Source organism: Malaclemys terrapin, chromosome 5 (genome assembly GCF_027887155.1).
Source record: "Malaclemys terrapin pileata isolate rMalTer1 chromosome 5, rMalTer1.hap1, whole genome shotgun sequence".
In the NCBI taxonomy this organism is placed as follows: domain Eukaryota; kingdom Metazoa; phylum Chordata; order Testudines; family Emydidae; genus Malaclemys; species Malaclemys terrapin.
In genome coordinates this window covers 105,679,609-105,704,766 of record NC_071509.1, presented here as the reverse complement: position 1 = coordinate 105,704,766, position 25,158 = coordinate 105,679,609, and the positions used below count along the sequence as shown (strand labels likewise).

At 43.1% G+C, this 25,158-nt stretch overlaps 1 protein-coding gene across 1 annotated transcript in view; it reads right to left on the bottom strand.

Moving 5' to 3' along the window:
- Positions 1 to 24,296, bottom strand: part of FAT4 (FAT atypical cadherin 4) — a 237,847-nt gene extending 213,551 nt beyond the window's left edge. The window contains exon 1 of the mRNA XM_054030110.1: positions 18,067 to 24,296. Within this exon, the coding sequence (XP_053886085.1) occupies positions 18,067 to 23,346 (5,280 nt within the window). The 5' untranslated portion in view covers positions 23,347 to 24,296. The remainder of the gene's footprint in view (positions 1 to 18,066) is intronic.
- Positions 24,297 to 25,158: the final 862 nt, after the last annotated feature.

The window sequence follows — 25,158 nt, the reverse complement described above, 5'->3', positions numbered from 1 at the left end:
ACACAAGCGGTCCATTTCCTGGACACTACTGTGCTAATAAGCGATGGTCACATAAATACCACCCTATACCGGAAACCTACTGACCGCTACACTTACCTACATGCCTCCAGCTTCCATCCAGGACACACCACACGATCCATTGTCTACAGCCAAGCTCTAAGATATAACCGCATTTGCTCCAATCCCTCAGATAGAGACAAGCACCTACAAGATCTCTATCAAGCATTCTTAAAACTACAATACCCACCTGCTGAAGTGAAAAAACAGATTGACAGAGCCAGACGAGTACCCAGAAGTCACCTCCTACAAGACAGGCCCAACAAAGAAAATAACAGAACACCACTAGCTGTCACCTTCAGCCCCCAACTAAAACCTCTCCAGCGCATCATCAGAGATCTACAACTATCCTGAAAGATGATCCTTTACTCTCACAGATCTTGGGAGACAGACCTGTCCTCGCTTACAGACAACCCCCCAACCTAAAGCAAATACTCACCATCAACCACACGTCACTGAACAAAAACACTGACCCAGGAACCTGTAACAAAGCCCGATGCCAACTCTGTCCACATATCTATTCAAGTGACATCATCATAGGACCTAATCACATCAGCCATACCATCAGGGGCTCGTTCACCTGCACATCTACCAATGTGATATATGCCATCATGTGCCAGCAATGCCCCTCTGCCATGTACATTGGCCAAACCGGACAGTCTCTACACAAAATAATTAATGGACACAAATCTGACATCAGGAATCATAATACTCAAAAACCAGTGGGAGAACACTTTAACCTGTCTGGCCATTCAATGACAGACCTGCGGGTGGCTATCTTACAACAGAAAAACTTCAAAAACAGACTCCAAACGAGAGACTGCTGAGCTGGAATTGATATGCAAACTAGATACAATCAACTCAGGATCGAATAAGGACTGGGAATGGCTGAGCCATTACAAACATTGAATCTATCTCCCCTTGTAAGTATTCTCACACTTCTTATCAAACTGTCTGTACTGGGCTATCTTGATTATCACTTCAAAAGTTGTTTTCTCTTACTTAATTGGCCTCTCAAAGTTGGTAAGACAACTCCCACCTGTTCATGTTCTCTGTATGTGGGTATATATATCTTCTCAATATATGTTTCACTCTATATGCATCCGAAGAAGTGAGCTGTAGTCCACGAAAGCTTATGCTCTAATAAATTTGTTAGTCTCTAAGGTGCCACAAGTACTCCTGTTCTTTTTGCGGACACAGACTAACATGGCTGCTACTCTGAAATCTTGGACTTGTTCTTCTTTTCCCTTCATCTCAGTACAACCACACTGCCCACAAAAGGAACAAGATGGTAATAGCAACCTAGGGCTGAAATAAACCTTGTGCAGGGCCATAAGAACAGGAAAGGGAAAGCACCTATCGGCTCAAGTACAAGCTGTGTAAGGATCAAAAACCCAAGGCCTGACTGTATCATCTGACAGGCAAACCCACAAGAAGGAAATAGAGAGGAGGAGGATTTCCTCAGGCTCTCCTACCGTAGCAGGATTTCCTCCAAATTGCTACTTCGGGTGGCTCAGCACCCAAAACTCATGAATCCTCCAAGATCTGTGGGGTTTTCAAAACAGCCACACAAAATCCAGGACTATATCTGCATGGGGGTCCTACGTCTCTGCACTGGATCTTGGCTCCCTGCAGCTTTGTCCTCACTCCCTGACAGTGCAGCTCCAAAAGATTGTTGATCGACTCAGCTGATGACTGCCCCAGTTATTTTCCTTTAAGGGAGGCTCTTCAATGTGGAGGACGCTCTGTAAGAAAGTTAACACAGTCTCTGGCTGTATTTTCCTGAATATTTTCTATGAGGTCAGTGCAGGGAGTGGAATAAAATGTGCCAACTGGCTCTTCGTGCTTTTTGTAGACAGATGAGATCAACTGGGATACGGAAATTAACAGTCTCTAAATTTAGATATAAAGGGAATTGGCCAATATCTTCTCAGTGGAAGTCCCTCCACTTTGGAACGCTCTTTCCCCCTTGGCCCAACAGAGCCTGAGTTCCTTGACTTCCCATGCATGTTGCAAGGAGGCCTCCACAAGGCCCTACTCATCCCTTGTACCATTTCAGTGTCGTGTTAAAGGTCTGAGTGGGTCTTAAGCAGTACTTCAATCCTCAGGGGGGTCCACTGCACAGGTGTGAATTTCACCACTGAGTCTTTTTCTGAGAGAGTAGGTGGAGTACAGAGGATGCTAGTGGTACAGATAGATCATCTTTTTTTTTACATTAGGTTCCCATAATTCATTACTGATCTATGTCACGCCCATCCCGACCACTCCTGTTACCCTGGCTTATGCCCCAGTAGACAACTCCATTTTGAGGACAACTGTATCAGGTCGTAGCCCATAACTTCTTATGGGATGGGGAAGACCTCTCTCAAGAGGCCACAGGCTCACTTAGACAGCTGTCAGCACATCAACAGCAGCAGTGCCATGATGGCTCTCGTCACTCCATAGCCTGGACCTAGACCTCAGTGTCGCACCTCCCCACCAAGGGCAGCTATGTGGGAAGAAGCCCCACCACCTCCCATAGGGATTAGGTGGGCCAGGGACTGACTCTAGCGCAACACCTTCACTGACCTACTTGGGAGCCACACCCTGTGATATCAAGAGTGCCCTGCTCATTTGTATATGAAATCAAATGGCTACTGGAAGGGAGTCTGATGGAGACTTCTCAGGGCTCAACCCTACACGGTTAAATACGAGCTACTCCAGATCAAAACCAGAGAGCTCAGAACCTTGGAGAACTGCACACTTAAGGGAGTCTTGGGAGCAAAACGTCACTTTGACACAAGAAGGAAGTTTAGTATTTTAAGCTTAGCAAACGAATAATCATTTAAAATATATAACAGCATAAATCAAGAGGTGGATATGTAATGATTTTACAAAGATTGATTATTGTTTTTAAATTGAAAACAGGTAACATAAAAAATAACCAAAGGTTTTAAATAATAATAGAAAAATAGAAAAAATACAAGAATTAAAAGAAAGTAGAAAATAAACTAAATGGCTACACAGAAGGGCAGTTTGAAGATAGCATTCATATATTAAAAATAAATAGAACTAACAAAATGCGTTCTTATCACCCTCTCAAACACTTTGGATCCAAGCCTGCAAACACTATGGCATGTATGTAAAATTATTCGTGTACATATATGTTTGCAGGTCTATTGACTGTAAGGTCTTCCGGATAGAGACAAAGGCCCCAACCCTGAAACTGGATCCAGGTGAGCAGACCCTTACCCCTGTGAGTCAATGGGGCTGTGCATAATCACAAGTCTCCACCCATTTGGATCACATTGCAGGTTTGGAGCCCATGACTTCCTGTATATTTGAACACAGCTTATCTCATTTCAGCAACTACCTCTGTAATAATAATAATACTACTATTAATAATAAAAATTAAAGGTTTAAAATAACAGTGACATTGCATGTACACCTACAGTATGGCAAGAAGAGGAAGAAAAAGAAAACCTCTATTTTTATTTCTATAATTCAGTTTTAACAACTTGGCTTAGCCAAAAATGCAATTCAAAATCCTTTGTTTTCACGTTATATTCAGAGGATCATTTCAATCTTTCATAAGCAATCAACTTGTGAATTACTACTAGATGGTGCAAAATTCTCTCTGTGACAATCCAGAAAGTGAAGAACTATGAGTTGATTAAATCCTGACGGTCTTTTCACATTAAATAATTGTGAAGAATCAAAAGAGAGAGGAGAAAGTTATTATGAGCACTTTCTCTACAACACATACTTTTAAAATTGATTCATGATGGTAATGACTCCCCCTGGGAAAAACACGTGTAACTCTGGATAGCCCACCTGGGACCATAATTGACTCTCAGCAGGACCAGCCTCTTTTGGCTGCATTGAAAGACAGAGCATTAGTTTTTCTGGATTTATTGCTGAAGTACAATAGTCATTAAACTTTTTCAAAAAGTAAATTCTGGAAAAATTACTTTTCTTGCTGCATGCTAACAACAGAATATAATACATAGTATCTCTGCTGAGCGACAGAAATATTTTATCCATAAAGATTTACACAAGTATATTTCACTATAGGTTGAAAAAAAAATTAATTTTGGCAAGATTTATAGTTATACCAGATATATATTCCATGTCTATTACCACGGACTTATTCTGTATATATTTTGTATTCCAATGGATTGTTTAATTTTATACTTATCATTAAAAATGACAACTTTCCAATGTAAAGTTAAAGAACTAAATCATACATTCTCCACTCTTTTCTCCACATCTGTGTAAAGAATTTCCACTCATTCAACCAATGTATTAAGGGCATAATATTGGGCTCTCCTCCCTTCCACTAACGCCCCAAACCATCACAGTACAGGGGATTCTTACACGTAGTCCAACCCAGGCACCACAGAAAAGATCCAAAGATCACCACACCTTACATGGAGAAAAGGGTTGTGATTACAGAATCCCGAGTGGGCAAACCATGTACATTTCACAGACCATCTGAGACAAAACCTGATATGGAAGGGAGGAGCAGACCACTTGCATTGCTTCACCTAGTATTTATATTGGCAGCTATGAAGTGATTGTGCAGGCAGCAGGTGATGAGGATACAGTATTTTTCTTATGTAGCACAGATGTAATAAGTGGGCTTAGCTCCACTGCTTAGGGTTTGGCCCTTAGAGCTTGGCCGTTAGTACCCTTCTATTGACCATAGGCATACAAGATAACTGGATGCACACAATGTCTATTCTCCTATTAAATAAAAATACTTCAGCTAAACACACACAGACACACACACTCAGAGTCCCTCTCACACACATACACGCACACACAGTGCTGAGCAAAAAAGCAATAACAAACACCTTTATCAGTTACAGCCATCTGTGTTCCTTTAGTCTGATCCAAGCACTTTGGCAGGAATGTGTAGTTTTCTCCTACCCAATATGATCTTGCCCAGCAAAGAAAATGTTCACTCCCACTTCCTCCTTTCTCCATCAGTACAAGGGTCAAGCAGTGTTCTAAATCTGTCAGTGGCTGGACTTAAAAAAATAAGACTTCACTGCCTATGTTTAATTAACTATAATCTCAACAGGATCATTTAACTTTTTTTGAATAATTACAACCATTTGGTAATATTATATAAGGAAATAAAAAGATGATAAAAATGGGATTTTCAGTGTAATGCATACAAAGCAGTTAGTATTCAAGCCTTTACTGAAAATCTAAGTATCTGCATATAATACTCAAGCCTTGTTTCTTCTTCTTGAGTGTTAAAAGCCACTCAGTGCACCTCAGCCACTAGATAGAAAAAAAGAAGGCTGATGTGCAAACCAGTGTAAGAAATTCTTTTACAGGTCAACACAGTTATAAATTAATCCTTGTGTAATTTAAAGCTCTTTCACGCTACCTTATAGGGTGAAAAATCCATGTTGTCTTTAATTTGTGTATTGAACTCCAAAAGCTCCAGTACGTCTCCCAGTGAAGTCAGTGACACAACTCCCACTGACTTCACCAGGATGAGAAGAATCAGCCTAAAAAATCAGTAAATTAAGTCTATTCACAAATAAAAGTACAGATTTTAAACAATAAAAGAGTAATAAACCATAGCATTAACCTTCTGCTTGCATACATACTTCAAATGGCGAATGTTTCGTTGTGTTTCTATACGATAAATCTTTTTAATCCAGCAAAACTTCATGCTGTCAGAAATTGAGGGAGGGGGGGAAAACCCACCCGGGTACATAAAATATAATTTGGTAACAAAAACCCATGGAAAATATCAGGTTTTTTAGGTAGACACTATACAGATGTATAGATGTAAAGGCATCTGTATTAATCTTTCCTAAAATCCAAGAAAATCCCATTCATTTATGAAAAATAGCTTCAAAGAAGTTGACATTTAAAAGCCTAATCCATATTGCTTTCTTTTTGCTGTTCCCAAATCACATTCTGCTCCTGAGGCAGCATAACTGCACACTGCCCCATATGCAGGGCTTGTGGCAAAACCACAAGTTAGCTCTACAGTCTAAGTAAAGTTCTCTCTCTCGCTCTCTGCCTTGTGATATGAATTCAGTATTTTCTGTCTCCAGCATGAGTTATCACATATCAAAGCTGCTTTTAAAACACAAATTACTCTTGGAATACAACAGAAAAACTGTCCTAATTAGAAATTCACTTCACAAAAACCTTAAATGCAATGGCCCCTAATGTAAGAACATAAGAATGAACCACTGGTCTGACCCAGTATGCTCATCTAGCCCAGAATCATGTCTTCTGACAGTGGCCAATGCCAGGTGCTTCAAAGGGAATGAACAGAGCAGGGAAATTATCAGGTCATCCATCCCCTGTTATCCAGCCCCAGCAGATGGCAGTCAGAGGCTTAGGGACACCCAAAGTGTGGAGTTGCATCTTTAAGCATGTTGGTTAATAGCCACTGATGGATCTATCCTCCATGAACATATCTAATATTTTTTTGGTCTTCACAACATCTCCTGGCAATGAGTTTTGTTTGTTTTAAACCTGCTGTCTATTAAGTTCATTGGGTGACCACTAGTTCTTGTTCTATATGAAGGGGTAAATAACACTTCCTTATTCACTTTTTCCTATTCTGGTTTGACATTTTTAGACCACTATAAGTCAATTGACTCTCTATGTATGCTAGTGTAACTCAGAGGAAAATCGGGATACATATGTCTGGAACTACCAAGGATTGAAACTAATATAAAGTTCACCAATTGATATATGAAAAATATCTCAGATATAATCATTAGAAAAAACATCAGCTAAAGAGTTTGACCATGCTATTTAAATTATTTATTATTGCACAAACTGGGTATGGATTCCGCATACAATTCAGGAAGGAAAACCATAGATTTGTACAGGTGAGATAGCATATTCAAGTGGTTAGAATTAATACTTTGTTGTTGGAAGTTAGAATTCCCAGTTTCCAATAATGGAGTGGCCAATAAAGCTGATTGAGCTCAGGTTATTAGGGGCATGTTATAACTTAACATACTCTTTACAGTATGTCCCAAACTGCATATGGCTCAACATGCAATTAGTTTGTAATGAATCTTTGTCAATATAGCCAATTAACTTACACTGCATGAATAATGAAAGCTTTAATTGCTGTTCACCATAATTGTAAAAGTAACAGTCAACATTTAAACTAACATGCCACAAATCTAACAGTTTACTAAATCTAGATTAAGTTCTCTGTTAATGTAAATTGGTGCAAGTCCACTGACATCAAATTTGTGAGCAAATTTCCATGTTCTTTTGTTTCTTTTTTCTCATACCAGCTATATTATAACAAACACAACAGACAGCCCACAGAACAGGGTAAAGAAGAAAAACCTCACCAATTTATTCCCAATTGTTTCATCAGGGTGCAGGATTTCAATCACATCCCCCACAATGAAGCTGACCACAGGGCCAGCAAACAGAGATATTCCAGAGAATCAGTAAGCAGCGAACGCTCTATGCATGGAGGACCACTGTCACTGAGCCATCCTTATATCTCTTTCTGCCTCCTGCACTGTCCCCTTGGCACTGCGGCTCCTTGGGAGGCCTGCAGTCGGGGTTTCCCCAGCCAGAGGCTGCACCAGGGAAGCCTCTTATAAGGGGATTCCATCACAGAGGCACAAGGGGGAGTCATTGGGAAGTTAATACAGCGCAAATGGATTTCCTCTTCCAAAAGAAGAAGCCTTCAGGACTACTTCCTAAATGTTGAAACTTTTGATTTTGCTGAATGCTTTTACCAGATGTCATCAGAATGCCTTTATGTCTACATATCTGGATAATGTCTAGATTGCTGTGTTAAACATATTGCAACCCATATATAAAATATTTGCATGATAATTCATGGTTGCCATATCATATCCATGAACTGAGATTTAAATGATCAAAATTGCATTCATGTGCCTGTAGTCTGCACAACAATTTTTACATAGATATTAAACACTAAGGTTCTATTTTTTTCTTTTTGCATAGCTGGCAGTACAGAAATTAGTGCTTCCTTAAAAACCTCCTTTGGAATTCTTTTGCATTACTATTATTAATGTATGTGTTTTTAGAGCATAACTATAGTTTTTAAAAAAAACAGGAGTACTTGTGGCACCTTAGAGACTAACAAATTTATTAGAGCATAAGCTTTCGTGGGCTACAACCTACTTCTTCGGATCCGAAGAAGTGGGTTGTAGCCCACGAAAGCTTGTGCTCTAATAAATTTGTTAGTCTCTAAGGTGCCACAAGTACTCCTGTTTTTTTTTTTGAGGATACAGACTAACACGGCTGCTACCCTGAAACCTATGGTTTTTAGTTTTTCAGTTATTACTATTTGTCCTTTTGGTATTTGCTACAGTGGGAAATAAAAATTGATCACTATAAAAAGCAATACATAGGTGACAGTCTCAGACTCAAATGGTCTAATTAAGGCAATATCTATTACGAATTGTGAGAAAAATCAGACTAAAATAAATAAACACTGCCTGTCACAGACCTAGTTTTATTCTTGGCAAAAGTAAGGCTGTAATTTTACTGAAATCAATCATAAGATGTACCACAGCAATCTGGCATCACTTTTGCCAACTATAAGACTAAATATATTAGGCAAACTCTGTTTTGTTTTCCTTTTATTTTCTCTCCATTCTTTATAAATTTCATTTCTATACCCGAGGCTTAGGGCTTGTCTTCACACAGTTTTTGCATTGATATAATTAAATTGGTAAGAAAAACCAATTTAGTTACAAGCAATGCAACCCTCTAGTCTAGACACATTTGAAACAAGCTATATCAGCATAACTATGTCCACACTAGGGGGTTGCACTGATTTAACTAAAATGTTTTTTTTCTACAGATTTACTTATATCAGTGCAAAAACTGTGTAGACCGGCGCTTAAACTGTTGTTTCAAAATGTAATGCAAACTGTTCCAGGAAGGCAAGACAACCTTCAACTTTCTGGATTCTACTGTCCTCTGGATTCTCAATCAAAAGGGTATAGACAAAGGAGTCCTTTCCCATTGGGGTGTAGTCCAACAAATGCACAGGAAATGCCCAATGACAATGAAGAATGGTTTAGGGGGCCAAAGACACTTACATAAAAATTGGTAAGTACTGTAACTGTAATCAATGGATAACCACTGACTATTTCACGAAATGCTAAATCTAAGATTCAAAGAACCTTTTTTAAAGAAACCCACATTCCAATAGGTTAGGTGTAACATTTTACATGGCAAAGGTACGGACTATTGAAGTCAATGGGATTTGAGAGTTTTTCAGAACTTTGTATGAGACACTCTGAATCTGGCAGGATTAGGGCAATTAAAATTAGGGTTACCATCCGTCCAGGTTTCCCCGGACATGTCCGGCTTTTTCAGCGTTAAATGGTCGTCCAGGGGGGATTTCTAATCAAGTAGAAAAGTCCGGGATTTCCCCCTTCCCCTCATGCAGAGTACGGCTCGGCTGATTGGATAGCGGGACCTGATTGAAAGCCGCTTGCAGCCACTGGGGCCTCTAGTAGCCAGAGTACCTCCCCCTCCCCCTCCCCGCTCCCTCCTCCCCCGCAGAGCAGCACAGAACAGTGTTTGAGTCCACGCGGAGCCCACAGCTCTCCCTCTGCCCGGTGAGTGGGGAAGCAGAGGCTGCAGGGCGAGGAGGATCAGGGCAGGCAGGGGCATAGAGGCTGCAGGGTGAGTGGGGAGCAGGGGGCACAGAGGCTGCAGGGATGGGGGGGTGCAGAGGCTGCAGGGCAAGGAGGAGCAGGGCAGGCAGGGGCATAGAGGCTGCAGGGGTAGGGCAGGCGGGGGGCGCAGAGGCTGCAGGGCGAGGAGGAGCAGGGCAGGCAGGGGCATAGAGGCTGCAGGGGCAGGGGGGTGCAGGGCAGGTGGTGGGGTGCAGGGACTGCAAGGCGAGTGGGGAGCAGGGAAGCACTTAGCAACCCCCAACCAAGATCAGAGCGGGAGGGAGGAGGGGGAATGCGGGGTGCTTGGAGGAGGGGGCAGAGTTGGGGCAGGGACTTTGGGGAAGGGGTTGGAGAAGGGGCAGGGTTGGGGTGGGGCCAGGGGCAGAGTTGGGGCAGGGCCGGGGACTGGACCGGGGCCCCGTGGAGTGTCCTCTTTTTTAAATGTTTGAATATGGTAATCCTAATTAAAATGATGGTCTAGTTATGTGACATTATTCCTAAATTCATAATGCAACATTATCACTATGAAGAAGTAAGAGAGAGAGAGAGAATATATTTTACATTACCAAGATAATGCATTTTAACCTAGGATTTTTAAGCTAATAATAATGCCACATAACTATTACATTACACAGCACAAATAACAGAAAGATGTCAAATTTTACTACGAAAAGGATTTAAATAAAAGAAACAGGAGTTGAAAAAGAACATTTCTGAATTTATAACTGGACACAAATTGGTTTGGAATAAAGTATAAGGTATGTTCATCTCCCACTTTACATCAAGAAATGCACTTACCGGTAATTTAATTTCCAGATCAGTGCAAACTACAGTAATATATGAAACAATCAACAAACTATCCCAGTAGAATCCAGAATACCAAAACCAAAGGCAATTTGACTTTGGCTTTAGAACCTTGACAAGAGGTCACATTTACTCTGTTTACTCAGTATGTCATAAGTGATTTCCTTTGTCAGACTACAATTAGTATGCTATGGATCACTAAAGAATAAAAATCTATAAATAGTATGAATACAAGGAATACTCCATTGTTCTTACAAAAGTAAATATGATTTATGCCACATAATATTCATCTAAAATATTCCTGGTTTAGATTTGCTAACTTACCTTAATGTAAAACTCTCCAGTGCTGCCTATTAAACACTTTGTTGCAAAAGCAGCTTCTTAAATACATTACCATACCAACCCACAACTTCCCATTTCTCAAGCAAGAGGATATTAAATGTGTAACAGTCTAGGCAACAGCACTGAAGTCAGGAATTCGGTCTGAAGTTAGAGTATTACGTTTATAATAGTTAGCACTTACATGGTATTTTACATATTCAAATCACTGTACACATTATAATAGTTAGATTATGGAGTTATGGTTTTAGCCAGCTCCCACTGAAGTCAAGGGGAGTTTTGTTATTGTCTTCAGTAGGAGCAGGTTCCAGTTTATAGTGTCCAGATTTTCACTCTTCTCCAGATCTGCACTATTTCAACACCACTGTGTTCTCTAAACTTTGACTGGGGGGTGGACAGAGTGTTTTCTTCTTGTAAGTGGATTTTTCTTTGAATATGGCAGGAACAAATCAATCTCTGAACCTGGATTTAGAGGAGATAGTGTTACGTAGTGGATTGAGCACTGGACCAAGATTCAGGAGACCTTTTCCTATTATCAGCTCTGACACTAGCCTGCTGGCTAACCTTGGGCAATTCCCTTCATTGCTCTGTCCCTCATTTTCCCAATCTATGAAATCTGGAAAGTGATATAGACCTCGTTTGTAAATGTACCTTCAGATCTACTGATAAAAAAAAAGCACTATATACATTAATTATTATTACAACTTTCTCTCAATGTTTTCCTCTTCACCTAAACCAAAGCTAAACCTCATAATTTAAAAATTAATGAAACACACTTTTTTCCCTGGAACAATTTTAGAGATTTTTATTATCTATTTTAATTAACAGAAAGAAGATTCCATGTACCACCTCCTAATTCAGTACCCACCAACCTACATTTTCAGGGCAACAAGAGGGCACTCTCTAAGCCATGACATTCCCCAGCCCAGATACCCTCCAGAGGAGAAATCACCCAATTTGACTGGTGGTTCAGACAGAGGGTCAAGCCACCAGAAGTGGACTAAGGAACCCACTGCTTCTTCCCAGAAAGTTATGCATTTAAGGGTTAAATTTCCAAACCAGAGATCCTGCCTGGCTCTGGCGGGTTGGCCATCCTGAGCCTGAGAAGGAGCCAGAATTTACCAATGTACCATTGCTAAAGAGCCACACTAATATGTCAGCAGTCCCCCATCAGCTCCCCCCACTCCAAACTGCAGCACCTCCTGCCCGCCAGCAGCCCCACCAATCAGTGTCTCCCACTCCCTCCCCAAGCCTCACACCCGCCGCGATCAGCTGTTATGTGGTGTGCAGGAAGCTCTGGTGGGGAGGGGGGGAAGAGCGAGGGCATGGCAGGCTCAGGGGAAGGGGTGGAGTGGGAGCAGGACCTGGGGCAGAGCAGGGGTTGAGCACTGAGCACTCCCCAGCACATTGGAAAGTTAGCATCTATAGCTCCAGGCCCGGAGTCAGTGCCTATGCAAGGAGCCGCATATTAACTATGAAGAGCCGCATGCGGCTCCGGAGCCACAGGTTGGCCACTCCTGCTTTAAAAGGAACCTGCAACCTTCTTTGTTTATTACTAGGGTAAAAATATTCAGCTGGGTTTTGCTCTTATGTTTGTATTAACTGTTTCCTGGATACCCAAAGACTGAGGGTGACCAGTGGTCCCAGGCATACTACTACCTCAGTTACAATACAACATACATTTGTAACCCATTTATGGAACGGGAAAAGGAGGAGGTTTTGGTTTTTTTTTTTAAATGTGAAATCTAGTGTGTTTTGGAGCCATTTCACAAAGTATTAATTATGCATATTATACTTATTAAAAATGTAGTCATTGGGTTAAAAAGTTCAAACATCTGTTGACAGCGATTAATAAGAAATGTAGAGAGGGAACTGGGAGGGAATGAGCTAAAAAATCAATTTCTGCAAAATTTAATCTTAAGAGGAACATGAGAGATGTATACAAAATAACAAATGGTATAGAAAAGACCAAATTAAGGGGCTTGTTTTATGCTTTCTCATAACACAAGAATAGTGGGATCTAATTAAAATATAAGAGAACAAATTTGTAACTTATAAAAGGAAAGAGGTAGTTTTTAAACAACTTGTAAGTATTCTGTGGAACTCATTGCCATGGGTATTATTGTGTTAAAGAGTTTAGCAGGATTTAAAAAAGGATCAGACATTCAACTGGATAATAAGAATATCCAGAATTACACTAGCTGAGTTAAACATTTAATATTGCTAACTCTTGGTATTTGATCACAAATCTCGCAATAATTAGTGCTTCCCATAAAGCCTCAGTTCCTAAAGTTCTGTGGGTACATGAGAATCTCATGTTTCATTTTTAAAAAACAGTAAGTTTCTAATCATCATAGTAGGGGAGAAAAGAAAGACAATGAGAACCCTAAAGGATCAAAAACCAGACAGCAAATAAAGGATTGCCACATATATATATATATATTTTTTAATTGCATGATTTTTAAACTAATCTCATGATTTTGGGGCTTGACTAATTATTTTGGATTATTTGGGATTAGCATTACTTAATGTGTATATGCAATATAAATCCCATTTCTTCAAGACATAAACTGACTGACATTTATAAGAAACTCTGCATAAACATGTTATTACATCATTGTAAACTATGCCGGTTTGATACACTCCTTGGAAATATCTGGTATGCACCACTGGCAGATATGTAGTTCATGGACCAAAGGTCTAATCCAGTATGAAAATTCCTATGGGGATGGATGTGAAGGATGGAAAATGATTTTCCCTCTGACTCACCCAATCCAATGTTGGTAATCCAAATTTATCAGACATATAAAAAAGGCATAAGTAGAGTCCAGGGACTGAATCCTGGTACAAATTCAAGCATCATGCCACTTCCCAACAGATGGAGGTGCACAGGTTAGGTTTCTGATGGAGGAACTGCCCCTGGACTTCACTGGTCTCTCTCTCTCTCCCCATCTCTCACTCACACATGCTAGTCTTTTATATAGGCAACTTGCTAGAAAGTGTCTGGTAAACATTTCCAAGCCTGAAAATATCCCCTGACACCATACTAGCCATCTATCACATACCTCCATGCCTCTTCAAGCCTCAGTTGGAAAAAGCATTAAATAACCCATTCTTATTTCTCATGTTCTATTACTGTCCTATTCACCATTCTGAGCTAACAAATGTAACACTGAGTGCTCTCTGAATCACTTATGTGCTACACAGCATTTAAGATGATGTCTGGCCACATTGCTGCTGTAAGCATGCCAGGCTATACAGGAGAACCAAGGAGACATTCTTCTGGTCTATTTATTCTACTAGTACTAACATCTCATTAACTAAGCATAGCTTTAGAAAACAGAGTACTTGACCTATTAGCCTCTAATTATAGTAATAACTTTATAGATGTCTCTGGTTGAACACTAAGAAAATGTAAAATTGTATCTCCAGCAACATCTACCAAAGAGGCTCTTTAAATCCTCATTTTACCAATCATATTAATAAAATTTGGTAGGTGAAAACATTACAAATAAAAAATTTAAATATCACAATATTGCATGTGGCAGGATTGCATGTACATGTACACAAGATAATTCAATAAAGATAAGTGCAAAGTACTTCACTTAGGAAAGAAAAAATCAAATGCACAACTGTCTAGGTGGGGAATAACTGTCCAGGTGGTAAGTACTTCTGAAAAAGGTCTAGGCATTATAGTGGATCACAAACTGAATAGGATTCACCTATGTGATACAGTTTCAAAAAAGGCTAATATTCTGAGCTGCATTAACAGGGGTGTTATATGCAAGACACAGGAGGTAATCAGCACTGGAGAGGGCTCAGCTAGAGTACTGTGTCCACTCGGGGTGCCACACTTCTGGAAAATGTGGACAAATTGAAGAAAGTCCAGAAAAGAGCAACAAAAATAATTAAAGGTTTAGAAAGTCTGACCTATGCAGAAAGGTAAAAAACTGGCCATGTTGAATCTTGAGAAAAGACTGAGGGACCTGATCATGGTCATCCAATATGTTAAGGGTTATTATAAAGAGGACAGGGAACACTTGTCCTCCATGTCACTGAAGATAGGCCGGGAAGTAATGGGCTTAATCTGCAACGAGGAAGATTTAGGTTATATATTAGGAAAAACTTTCTAACTATAAGGGTAGCTTCCAAGGGAAGCTGTGGAATCCCCATCACTGGAGGTTTTTAAGAACAGATTGAACAAACACCTGACATAGATGGTCTAGGTTTATTTGGTCCTGTCTAAGTGCAGGAGACTGAACCTGATGACCGTCCCTTCCAGACCTACATTTCTATGATTTTGCATTCCTTTTCCCTAATCTAGGTTTTGGTAAAATTACTATTAAAATCACCAAATTAAAAAAATTAGAATTCGAACCAAAAAGTTAAAGGTTATAACCTGTGGACTTGATGCAAGAAGGCATATTTTAAAATTAGCACTTTTCAGGTTGGAATTTTAAGGATTACTGGTAGCGTCTATTTGTAGTTGTGCAGTGGCATTTTCTTAAAAAAGGAAGAGTGGGCAGCAAATTCTGAAATTTAAATCTGTAAATTTAGGAGTCAGTCGTTCAAATCACTGCTTTAGCAAAACAAAATATCAGTCAAAGAATAAGGACATTGATTGCATTGCGCTTATTCAGCACCCTCTGACAACTGGCTTGCCCTTAAAATGTCAGTTTCAGTGGTTCTTGTTCAAACATGGGGTAAGCAAAGTCTTTCCAGTGAAAGATAAATCAGTAAATACCATAACCAGGGTAAGGACAGAGACTGCAACTGATTAAGGTTTTTTTTTTTTGGGGGGGGGGGGGGGTTGAAGTTGATAACTGATGATAATTTATAATGTATTTCTAAGGAAGCACAGTGAACTAATTATGTTTGTTTTGGGGGGAGAAAGCATTTCAGAAGTTCTAAAGATGCAACCAATAATAATATGAAATCCTAGCTCCCAACCACTGCTTTCAATATTCTTGCACAGAAACACATTTGCTTTTCATTTTAGGAGTGGCTTGTGTTCAACAATTTAAAGTTGGTTTAAGATTTCAATGCTTGCTTTCTTCATGCTCACCATATGCTCTTATTAAGCACTTTTACAAAGTGTGAACCTATTGCAACCACAGGGTCCTGCAAGCCCTTACTCACCCGAGCATTCCCTGCTTATGCAAGTAGTCTCAAGATTGCAAAAGTTTTATTTGAAATAAGTGTTTGCAGGAGTGGGCCCAAATTCCCCACTGAGGAAAACTGTTAACCCTTAATACAACAAACCAACATGGAAAATCTTATACACATACTTATTCCTCTTGTGCTTTTTTTGCCTTCTTTATATTAATGTTCATAATTTACTTGCATAGTCTGCAAAGAGCAATAATAGGAATCTTGTAATATCAGTAACATGCATAATTTAAATCAGGGCTTCTCAAACTGGGGAGTCGGGACCCCTCAAGGGGTCATGAGGTTATTGCAAGGGGGATCACAAGCTGTCAGCCTCCACCCCAAACCCCGCTTTGCATCCAGCATTTATAATGGTGTTAAATATATAAAAATGTGTTTTCAATTTATAATGGGGGGGTCGCACTCAGAGACTTGTTATGTGAAAGGGATCACCAGCACAAAAGTTTGAGAACCACTTATTTAAATCAATATCCTCCATTTCTAAAATAGCTATAATGCTCAAATTCATTATTGCTCTTCCTAATATACTATAAAACATTGTACAGTGTATGCAAACAACAAAATAAGATGCCTTACACATATTGACAAATTTCTTTTGACTTTAAAACTCTTAATTTCTGGCCCAAAATAAACAATTACCTATATAGGAGCCCAATCCTGCACTCTTTGAAGTATCATACCAAACATCAAAGTAAAACAAAAAGCAATAATAAGCGAAACAAAAAACTGCATGTGTCAAATAACACAATACCAGATACTACATTCAGCATAGCTCTTGAAAAAAGCATAGCATTCTTGGTGATTTAGAAACAGTAAAATGTACTTCTATAGGGGAAATATGGATTGGGACAACTCCTGGACATGAAAGGCTGAACAGCACTGAGGTAATGTGCTTAACTATGAGGGAAATGGTTGAACCACTGTGCACTTCCGGCATCACCTGCTGGTCGACCTACAAAACAGTGCGGATTCCAAACTTCCAATGAATGAAAGTAAAATGACTCATAGCAAAAAAAAAAAAAAAAAAAGGGAGGAAGGCCTATGGCACAAGTAAAGATAAAAGCAAGCCCCACATTTAAGTCTCTACCTAAAAGACAATACCACAGTATATGCTTCCAGCTGTGTGACAGAGTCTACAGTCAAATACAGCCCTTAGGAAAATGACAATTAAAATATTCTTGCTTCATAAGTAATTTCCTAGGGCCTATTTCCCCATGCTTTAATATTCAAGCTAATCATAGAGAGAACTTTTTAACACTCTCCAGTGAATCATTTAAAGTGGCATTCTGATAAAATGTTATAATTTTTACACTTCATAGCAACCTGAGGGCATCAGCAAGATTTTTTTCACAATCTTTACTACAGTTAGCATCAGAGGAACAGCAGTAACTTTGAGATATAATAGTAGGAGACCCATTTAAGGGAATGAACTAGGCATGAGGCAGTGGGGATCAATTTTGTCCAGTCCAGTCCAGGACTAGGTCTGAGATATTCAGACAGCAATCACTCAATCACTACTGTCCAATTCTCAGACCAATATTGATGTGATGATTCTAGAGAAAGCAACTCAGCCAGAAGTAGAAAGGCTTACCAAAAAAAAAGGGGGGGGGGGCGGTGGGAGGGAGGTGGCGGATTATGGCTAGAATGACAATGTATAAAAGACCCAGAAAAGCCTTTTCCTTAAGGCTGAGATATTTAGCATCCAAAAGTTATTTGGCCAGTACCCTTGGTTAAGAAGGCAGAACAGCAGCACTGTACCCATAACTATCAAAAATACCAGGGGGAAAAAAACTACTGTCACTGAAGAAATATTAATAATGCTGTTCTATGCATGGACATCCTCAGCTTCATAGACAGTAGTTTGTTACAGGTTTAAAACTTATGTTTCTCTAATGAACCAACAGATCTCAAGAATGATATTGGAGTTTTCACTTACTTTGATCACCCACATCTGTAAAATCAAAATGGTCAGCTGATATAACAAAAAGCAATTTATTTAGAATATAAAAGGTGCAAATATTCATTGAATAAAATATTTTACCTCTGCTCGCTGTGTTCGAGGCAAAACAGCTGATTTTTCAATGGCATAAACGTCCACCAGGTACAAACGTACTCCTTGCTCCCTGTCCAAAATGGCAGCAGTCTGGATTACACCAGTATGGCGCCCAATGGTAAAGAGACGTCCAAAACTTTTGTCTTCACAGCGCACTGAAACTATGTAATACTCCACCAGGGCTTCAGAACCCCTTGGACTAGCTGCTTCTATGGATATTACATTAGTCCCAATTGGCTCTCCTTCTTTTAAAATAGTTATATATTTTGGCTGAGTAAACACTGGTCCATCAAGCCCTTGCAGAATGATAGTCATTTCAGTGGTTGATTTCCTCCTTTCAGGGCCAAGATCTGTGGCCGAAACTATGAGGTTGTATATGAGCTGAGAAGGCACCAAAGCTGCCGCCACTCTTAGATCTCCACTGTAACGATCCACAATAAAGGTTTCAGTGTCCCCATTGATTATTTCATACTCAACTTCCCCATTTGCTCCTTCATCAGGATCAGCTGCAACAATTGTAGTTAGGACTGAACCAATCACAACAGATGGGTCTGCAGCAAGAGCGTTTTGTGATATAAATGTAGGAACATTATCATTTTGATCTGTTACTAAAATGGTTACATTCTTCAATGCAAATCGTCTGGATTCTACAGGGACAGCTTGATCAGTGGCTTTCACTGTTAATTCAAAGAGATTAGCAAATTCACGATCTATTTCAGCATTAGTACATATTGTCCCTCTGACTTCATCTATACTAAAATGGTTGCCTCTTGGCATCTGTTGAATGATTGCATATGTTAGCTGCCCATTAATATCTGCATCTGGATCATGAGCAGTCACAGAAATCACAGAACTACCAACAGGAATGTTCTCAACAATAGATTTAAAAACATCCCCAGGAGGAAAATTAGGAGGGTTGTCATTAAAATCCCTAACATGTATTACCACTGACATTGTAGATGACCGAGGTGGCCTTCCTTGGTCTTTTGCTGTTATGTTTAGTTTATACAAAGATTGTGTTTCAAAGTCCAATTTTTTTGCAAGAAAAATACTGCCAGTGTTGGGACTGATGCTAAAGGTTCCATGGTTATTTGTCCCTGTAATACTGTAATGAAGGTCAGCATTGTCACCTGAATCAGAATCAGTGGCAGTGACAGAAGATACAAGTTCACCTAGTCTCATATTTTCTAAGACATCTACAAGCAAAGTAGATTTAGGGAAGGAAGGACTGTTGTCATTTTCATCCAGTACATCAATGCTTAATGTGCAAGTTGAGCTTAGGGAAACTGTCCCAGAATCTACTGCTTGGATAATAAGTGAGTAAGATGCAGTAGCTTCATGGTCCAGTTTACCTATTAATGTTACTTGACCAGTGCCACTGTCAATTGTAAACTGGTTTTCTTCATTTCCTTTAATTACAGAATAGTGAATCAATCCATTACTACCTTCATCAACATCTGAGGCAGAAACTCTTAAAACTTGTGTTATGTTTGCTGCTAATTCTGATATCGTAGCTTGATAGAGATCTTTTAAAAATTTGGGTGTATTATCATTGATATCCTTCATGTAAATTTGAACAGTTGCCTGATCCTTTAAAGGTTTTGGCAACCCTTGATCTGTTGCTATTACTGTAAGACTAAATACTGCTGCTCCCCTTTGCCTCATAAGAGTTTCCCTGTCAAACTGATGAGTACTTGTTATTTCCCCAGTTATTGTGTTCAATTCAAAATCTGGCTGCATATTTTCAAATGAATACCTGACTTCACCATTTTGTCCAAAGTCTTTATCTACAGCACTTATTTTACCTACAGATGATCCACCATTCTGTTCCTCTTCAAAATAAAATACATAATTGGTACTGTTAAACAATGGTCTATTATCATTTACATCCTCTAAAATTATTGTAACATTCACAGTAGCACTAAGTGGTTCCACTGCTCTATCAGAAGCAACAACCAGGAGAATATATCTTTCTTGAAGTTCACGGTCCAATTCACTCTTTATATACAGCTGGCCATCTGGGAATATGCCAAAGGCATCCCCGGAATTTCCTTCAATTATACTATAAGCTATTTCTCCATTTGCTCCTGAATCCTTGTCAGAAGCTTGTACTTTAAAGAATCTGGAATTCACAGGCTCGGACTCTGAAATAGTGACTTCATAGGAAAGTTGGTCAAATACTGGTGGGTTATCATTTACATCATGGACGGATACAGTTAGAATGAAACTAGAAGAATGCTGTGGAACTCCCATATCTGAGGCCAAAATTTCCACCTGGTAAGATCCAGCATTTATGTCAAGTGGCCCTACTAAACTTATGGCACCATTTTGTTCATTGATAGTAAACAGGCCCTTAGGATTCTGCTTAAGGCTGTAAATGACCATGCCATTGACATCTTCATCAGGGTCAACAGCTTTGGCTTGGAATATGGTGTGCCCAGCTTTCCAGTTCTCAACCACATTAACACTTTCCACTGCATGAAGAAAATGAGGGGAATTGTCATTTAAATCTTTCACAGTTATATTGACCACGGTATCTCCAGTTATTGCCCCACCACTAGCCACCACTTTTAGCTGGTAAAATGCTTGCTCTTCCCGATCAATGATACTGGCTGTGGTGATCTGGCCTGTCACTTTGTTGATGGCAAACAAGCCCCTTTGGTCACCTGTTGTAATAAGGTAAGTAATGTTCGTGTTGAGATCCATTGTAGAAGCAAAAACGGTGCCAACATGATAGCCCAAGGCAACATTTTCAAAGACAACAAAGCTGTACACACCTTGGTTGAAAACTGGGGGGTTGTCCTGAGTGTCCAAAACAGTGATAGTAACTATGGCCTGGTTTTGGGACTGGAGGTTGCCACCATCAGTGGCCACTATTTGCAGCTGGTAGGCAGTCTTTTCCTCCCTATCCAGGGCTATTTTTGTGGTGATGACCCCTGTCTGGCCATGGATCTGAAACCTGGAGTTATCTCCAGCTGAGATACTGTACTTGATTGTCCCATTGGGCCCCAGGTCTGGGTCACTGGCAGAAATGGTAGTAACATAGCTGCCTGCGGGCTCATTCTCCTGGATGTGTGCAAAATACTGGACCGGGTAAAACACAGGGCTGTTATCATTCACATCCAGCAGGCTCACATTGACCCGGGCTACCGAGGAGAGAGGAGGAGAGCCCAGATCGGTGGCCAGGACCTGCAGGGAATAATGGTCCTGTTCTTCCCTGTCCAACTGTGAGATGGTACTCAGCTTGCCTGACACAGGATCCAAGCGGAAGACCCGGCGAGGGGCCACCAAAGGGCCAACTGCTGTCACTGATGGCTCAGCCTCCTGCAGGGAGAAGCGTACTGTCCCATTGTCCCCCAAATCCCCATCGGTGGCACTCAAGACCAGCAACTCAGTTCCTGAAGGGGAATTCTCAGCCACGGACACCTGGTAGCCATCCGGCTGGCTGAAGAGAGGTCTCTGGTCATTGACATCCAGGATGGCCACCACCAGCTGGGCATAGGAAAACTTGGGCTGCACCCCTTGGTCACGGGCACTGATGTTCAGCACCACCTGTAAGGCTGTCTCTCGGTCCAGCCCACCAGAGGACGCCATGCCAATACCCGGGACACTGGGTCTGGAGCCAGCAATACCAGTGGTGGTGACCAGGCCGCTATGCTCACTGATGCAGAACCAGCCCAGCTCATTGCCAGAGACAATGCTGTATTTGAGGTTGGCATTGAGACCAGAGTCACGATCGGTGGCACTCAGACCCCTCACATAGCTGCCCGGTGGTACTTCCTCACTGATATTGACCCGATACACAGACTGTCCAAAGACAGGTGGGTGGTCATTGATGTCATTCACAAAAATCACCAGGCTGGCCACCGAAGAGCGGCTCACGGGGGCAGCAAATGCCCCTTCTGGAGGTACAGAGGAAGTGGGGGAGCCAGATGGTGGCGGGGGGGCCCCATAGTTGTCAGCCACAGCCACAGTGAGGTTGTACGTAGGAATGCGTTCCCGGTCCAGTGCCGCCGCTACCTTGATGAGACTGAGATTTGGCACCTTACTGCTCTGCACCTCAAAATGACGCTGCTCGTTTCCTCCAAGGATTGACACTGAGATGTTTCCGTTGGCAGCAGGCGAGTCAGCATCGCTCACAGTTAACAGTGCCACCACTGTGCCAGGTGCCGCATTCTCGTCCACTGATGCAAAACGGGAGGTGGCTGGGAAGTAGCGGAATTTCACCCGTGGCTCATTGTCATTCACATCAAGGAGTTGGATCAGTGCCTCAGCTCGGCCACTCAGCGCCGGCACCCCCCGATCTGTGGCCTGCACTGTCAGTGAGTATTGCCGCCTTGTCTCATAGTCCAGAGGCTCCCGGATACGGATCACCCCACTCTCCGGATCCACCTCAAATGGGATTCCCCCAGCCCCCTCCCCACCACCACCCTCCGTCCCCTCCAAATGGTAGTGGATGTCAGCATTGGTACCTTCATCAGCATCAGCTGCTGCCACCTGAAGGACACTGGCCCCAATTGGCGCATCCTCAGGCACCCGGGTCTGGTAGAGAGCTTGGCTGAAGATGGGTGGGTTGTCGTTGATATCCTGCACAGTGACATTAACCTGCAGATATCCATGCTGCCGTGGCTCTCCCTTGTCCTCCACTTGCACCAGCAGCTGGTAGGTGGGGGTGGCCTCTCGGTCTAGCCCACCCCGAGAGACCAGGTGCAGGAAGGCACCTTCCCCACTGGGATTGAGGGTGATGTTGAGCTGGAAGCGCCCTTCCTCATTGCCAGACACAATGCGGTAGGAGCTGTGGTCCACACCATTGGTGCCACTGTCAGCATCGGTGGCTGTGTCCAGAATAAGCTGGCGACCGCTGCCTGTGTCCTCCTTGAAAGTCACCACAATGGAGAGGTCTGGGAAGACAGGTGCATTGTCATTCAGGTCCAGCACCAGGACACGCACCTCACTAGGATAGGTGGGCTGGCTGGAGAGCACCACCAGGTCCATCACGTCACTGGCCAGACTCTCTCGGTCAATGGTGGCACGGGTGTGCAGCGCCCCCGAGGTGGCATTGATGGAGAAAAGGGCATGGTGCTCACTTAGGCGGTAGGCGAAGCCCGGGCGGGTGACGATGGTGCCCACCCAGGTGCCCGGCGGCTGCTCCTCCAGCACCTGGAAGATCTGTCGGGGCTCAGCGGAGACATGGAGAGGCAGCAGCAGAAGCAAGGCAAAGGGGGGTAGCCAAGACAGAGAGGGGCTGCCTGCTGACAGGAGGCCCATGGTGCTCAGGCGTGGGGTGTGGAAACCCAGCCACTCCCCCCCCCAAAAAAAAAAACCGAGCCCACAATCAATGCAAGTCCAGCAACGCCAAGGCGCGGCGAGTCTCAGGAAGGCAAACAAATCCCCATCAGCAAAGGCATCCAGGTGGGGGAGAGGGAGGTGTCATCATATCCACAGCGCTGCCTGCATCTCCCCCTCTCCAGCGCACGGCTCGGCCAGGGCAAGAGGTGGCGGAGGGGTGTTGAGTAGCCACTGCTCCCCTCGGCTGCAGAGGGAGGGGTCTGCGGTGAATTGGCCGGGGGCCGCCTGCCCGCCCAGCGGCTGTGCAGGACGCAGCTCCTCTCCTCGCGGGACGGAGTGACAGACCCCGGGGGGATGGAGACCAGCCCGAGGCAACTTCCCTGCAAGTCACGCCGCAGAGCGGAGCCGGGCTCCTCGCCGCCCGCCGCCGCTGGGAAGAGCCCAGCCGAGTGAGTTGCCCCGCGGCACCCCGGCCACGCTCATTCAGCGACTCGGTTCTGCCTCTCCTGCTCCTCCTGCCGCCGCCGCGGCTGCTCCGGGGCTGTCAAGGGGCGCTGGCAGCGAGCGGCGCCTCTCGGCATGGTCAGCTCGGCCGTGGCTTCGCTCAGTTGTACATCCCCAGCGCTCCAGCCCGCCTCCGCCGCGCCGCTCCGGGCTGGGCAGCCGGCAGCCGCAGAAGCCCCGCTCCCCTCACCATGCCAGGGGCGGGGGGCTGTGTGTCGGAGAGGGGGGGCACCTACAGTCTCACAGCAAGAGCAAAGCTGTCCGCGCGCCCCTCTCCAGCTTTGCCCCTTTCCCACCGGGCTCCGGCTCGCTTGTAATCCACAGCGCGGGGCTGGCCCCGGAGCGGCTGCGGGACAGCTCCCCGATGGCTTGCAGCCCTGCGCGCCGGGCACAGCTAGAGCGGCTGCCTGCCCCGCGCCCACGCAGCGCGCAGCCCAGAGACACAAAGTTTGCTCCCTACTCATTGAGCTCTTCACTCTTTACTTCCAGCCCCGACTCCCCCCCGATCTCCAATTGGCCTGTCACCGACAGCCCCCTCCCTCTCGCCCTGCAATTGAGCCTCGGCGAGAAGAGTCCCCGCCTCCCCTCCCTAGATGGAGAGCTCAGCTTCCAGAGCCTGGCCGCTGGCCCCCTTTTGGGTGCCAATCAGACCGCCGCGGCTGGAGGCGGGGGTCCTCCCCCTGCAAGCGGCCGGCCGGCAACACAGCAACAAGGGGGAGGGGGCGGTTGACTGGGTTTGCAGGGAGGAGCGTTAGGTTGCTATAATAATAAATGAGAAGGGGATTAGGTAAAGCGCGTCTGGGAATGCGGTGCGCAGATTTGCATTAACTCGTTCATCCCCTTTGGCCGCAGACAGACTTCCCAGTGTTTCCATTAGTGCAAACTTTGCAGTAGGCTTTCTGTGAAGCTCCCCACACCCACCCATCCCCCCGAAGAGAAAGCTGCTAATCGCATATGCTCTGTCACCTTCTTACATGTGTTCCGTGCACCGCAGGTCACTCCTTCCAGAGCCCTGCACTCCCAACACATCCTGAATCGATAGTGTCAAGTATCAGAGGGGTAGCCCTGTTAGTCTGAATCTGTAAAAAGTAACAGAGGGTCCTGTGGCACCTTTAAGACTAACAGAAGTATTGGGAGCATAAGCTTTTGGGGGTAAGAACCTCACTTCTTCAGATGCAAGTAATGGAAATCTCCAGAGGCAGGTATAAATCAGTATGGAGAAATCGCCAGAGGCGATGGAGAGATATCTCCATACTGATTTATACCTGCCTCTGGAGATTTCCATTA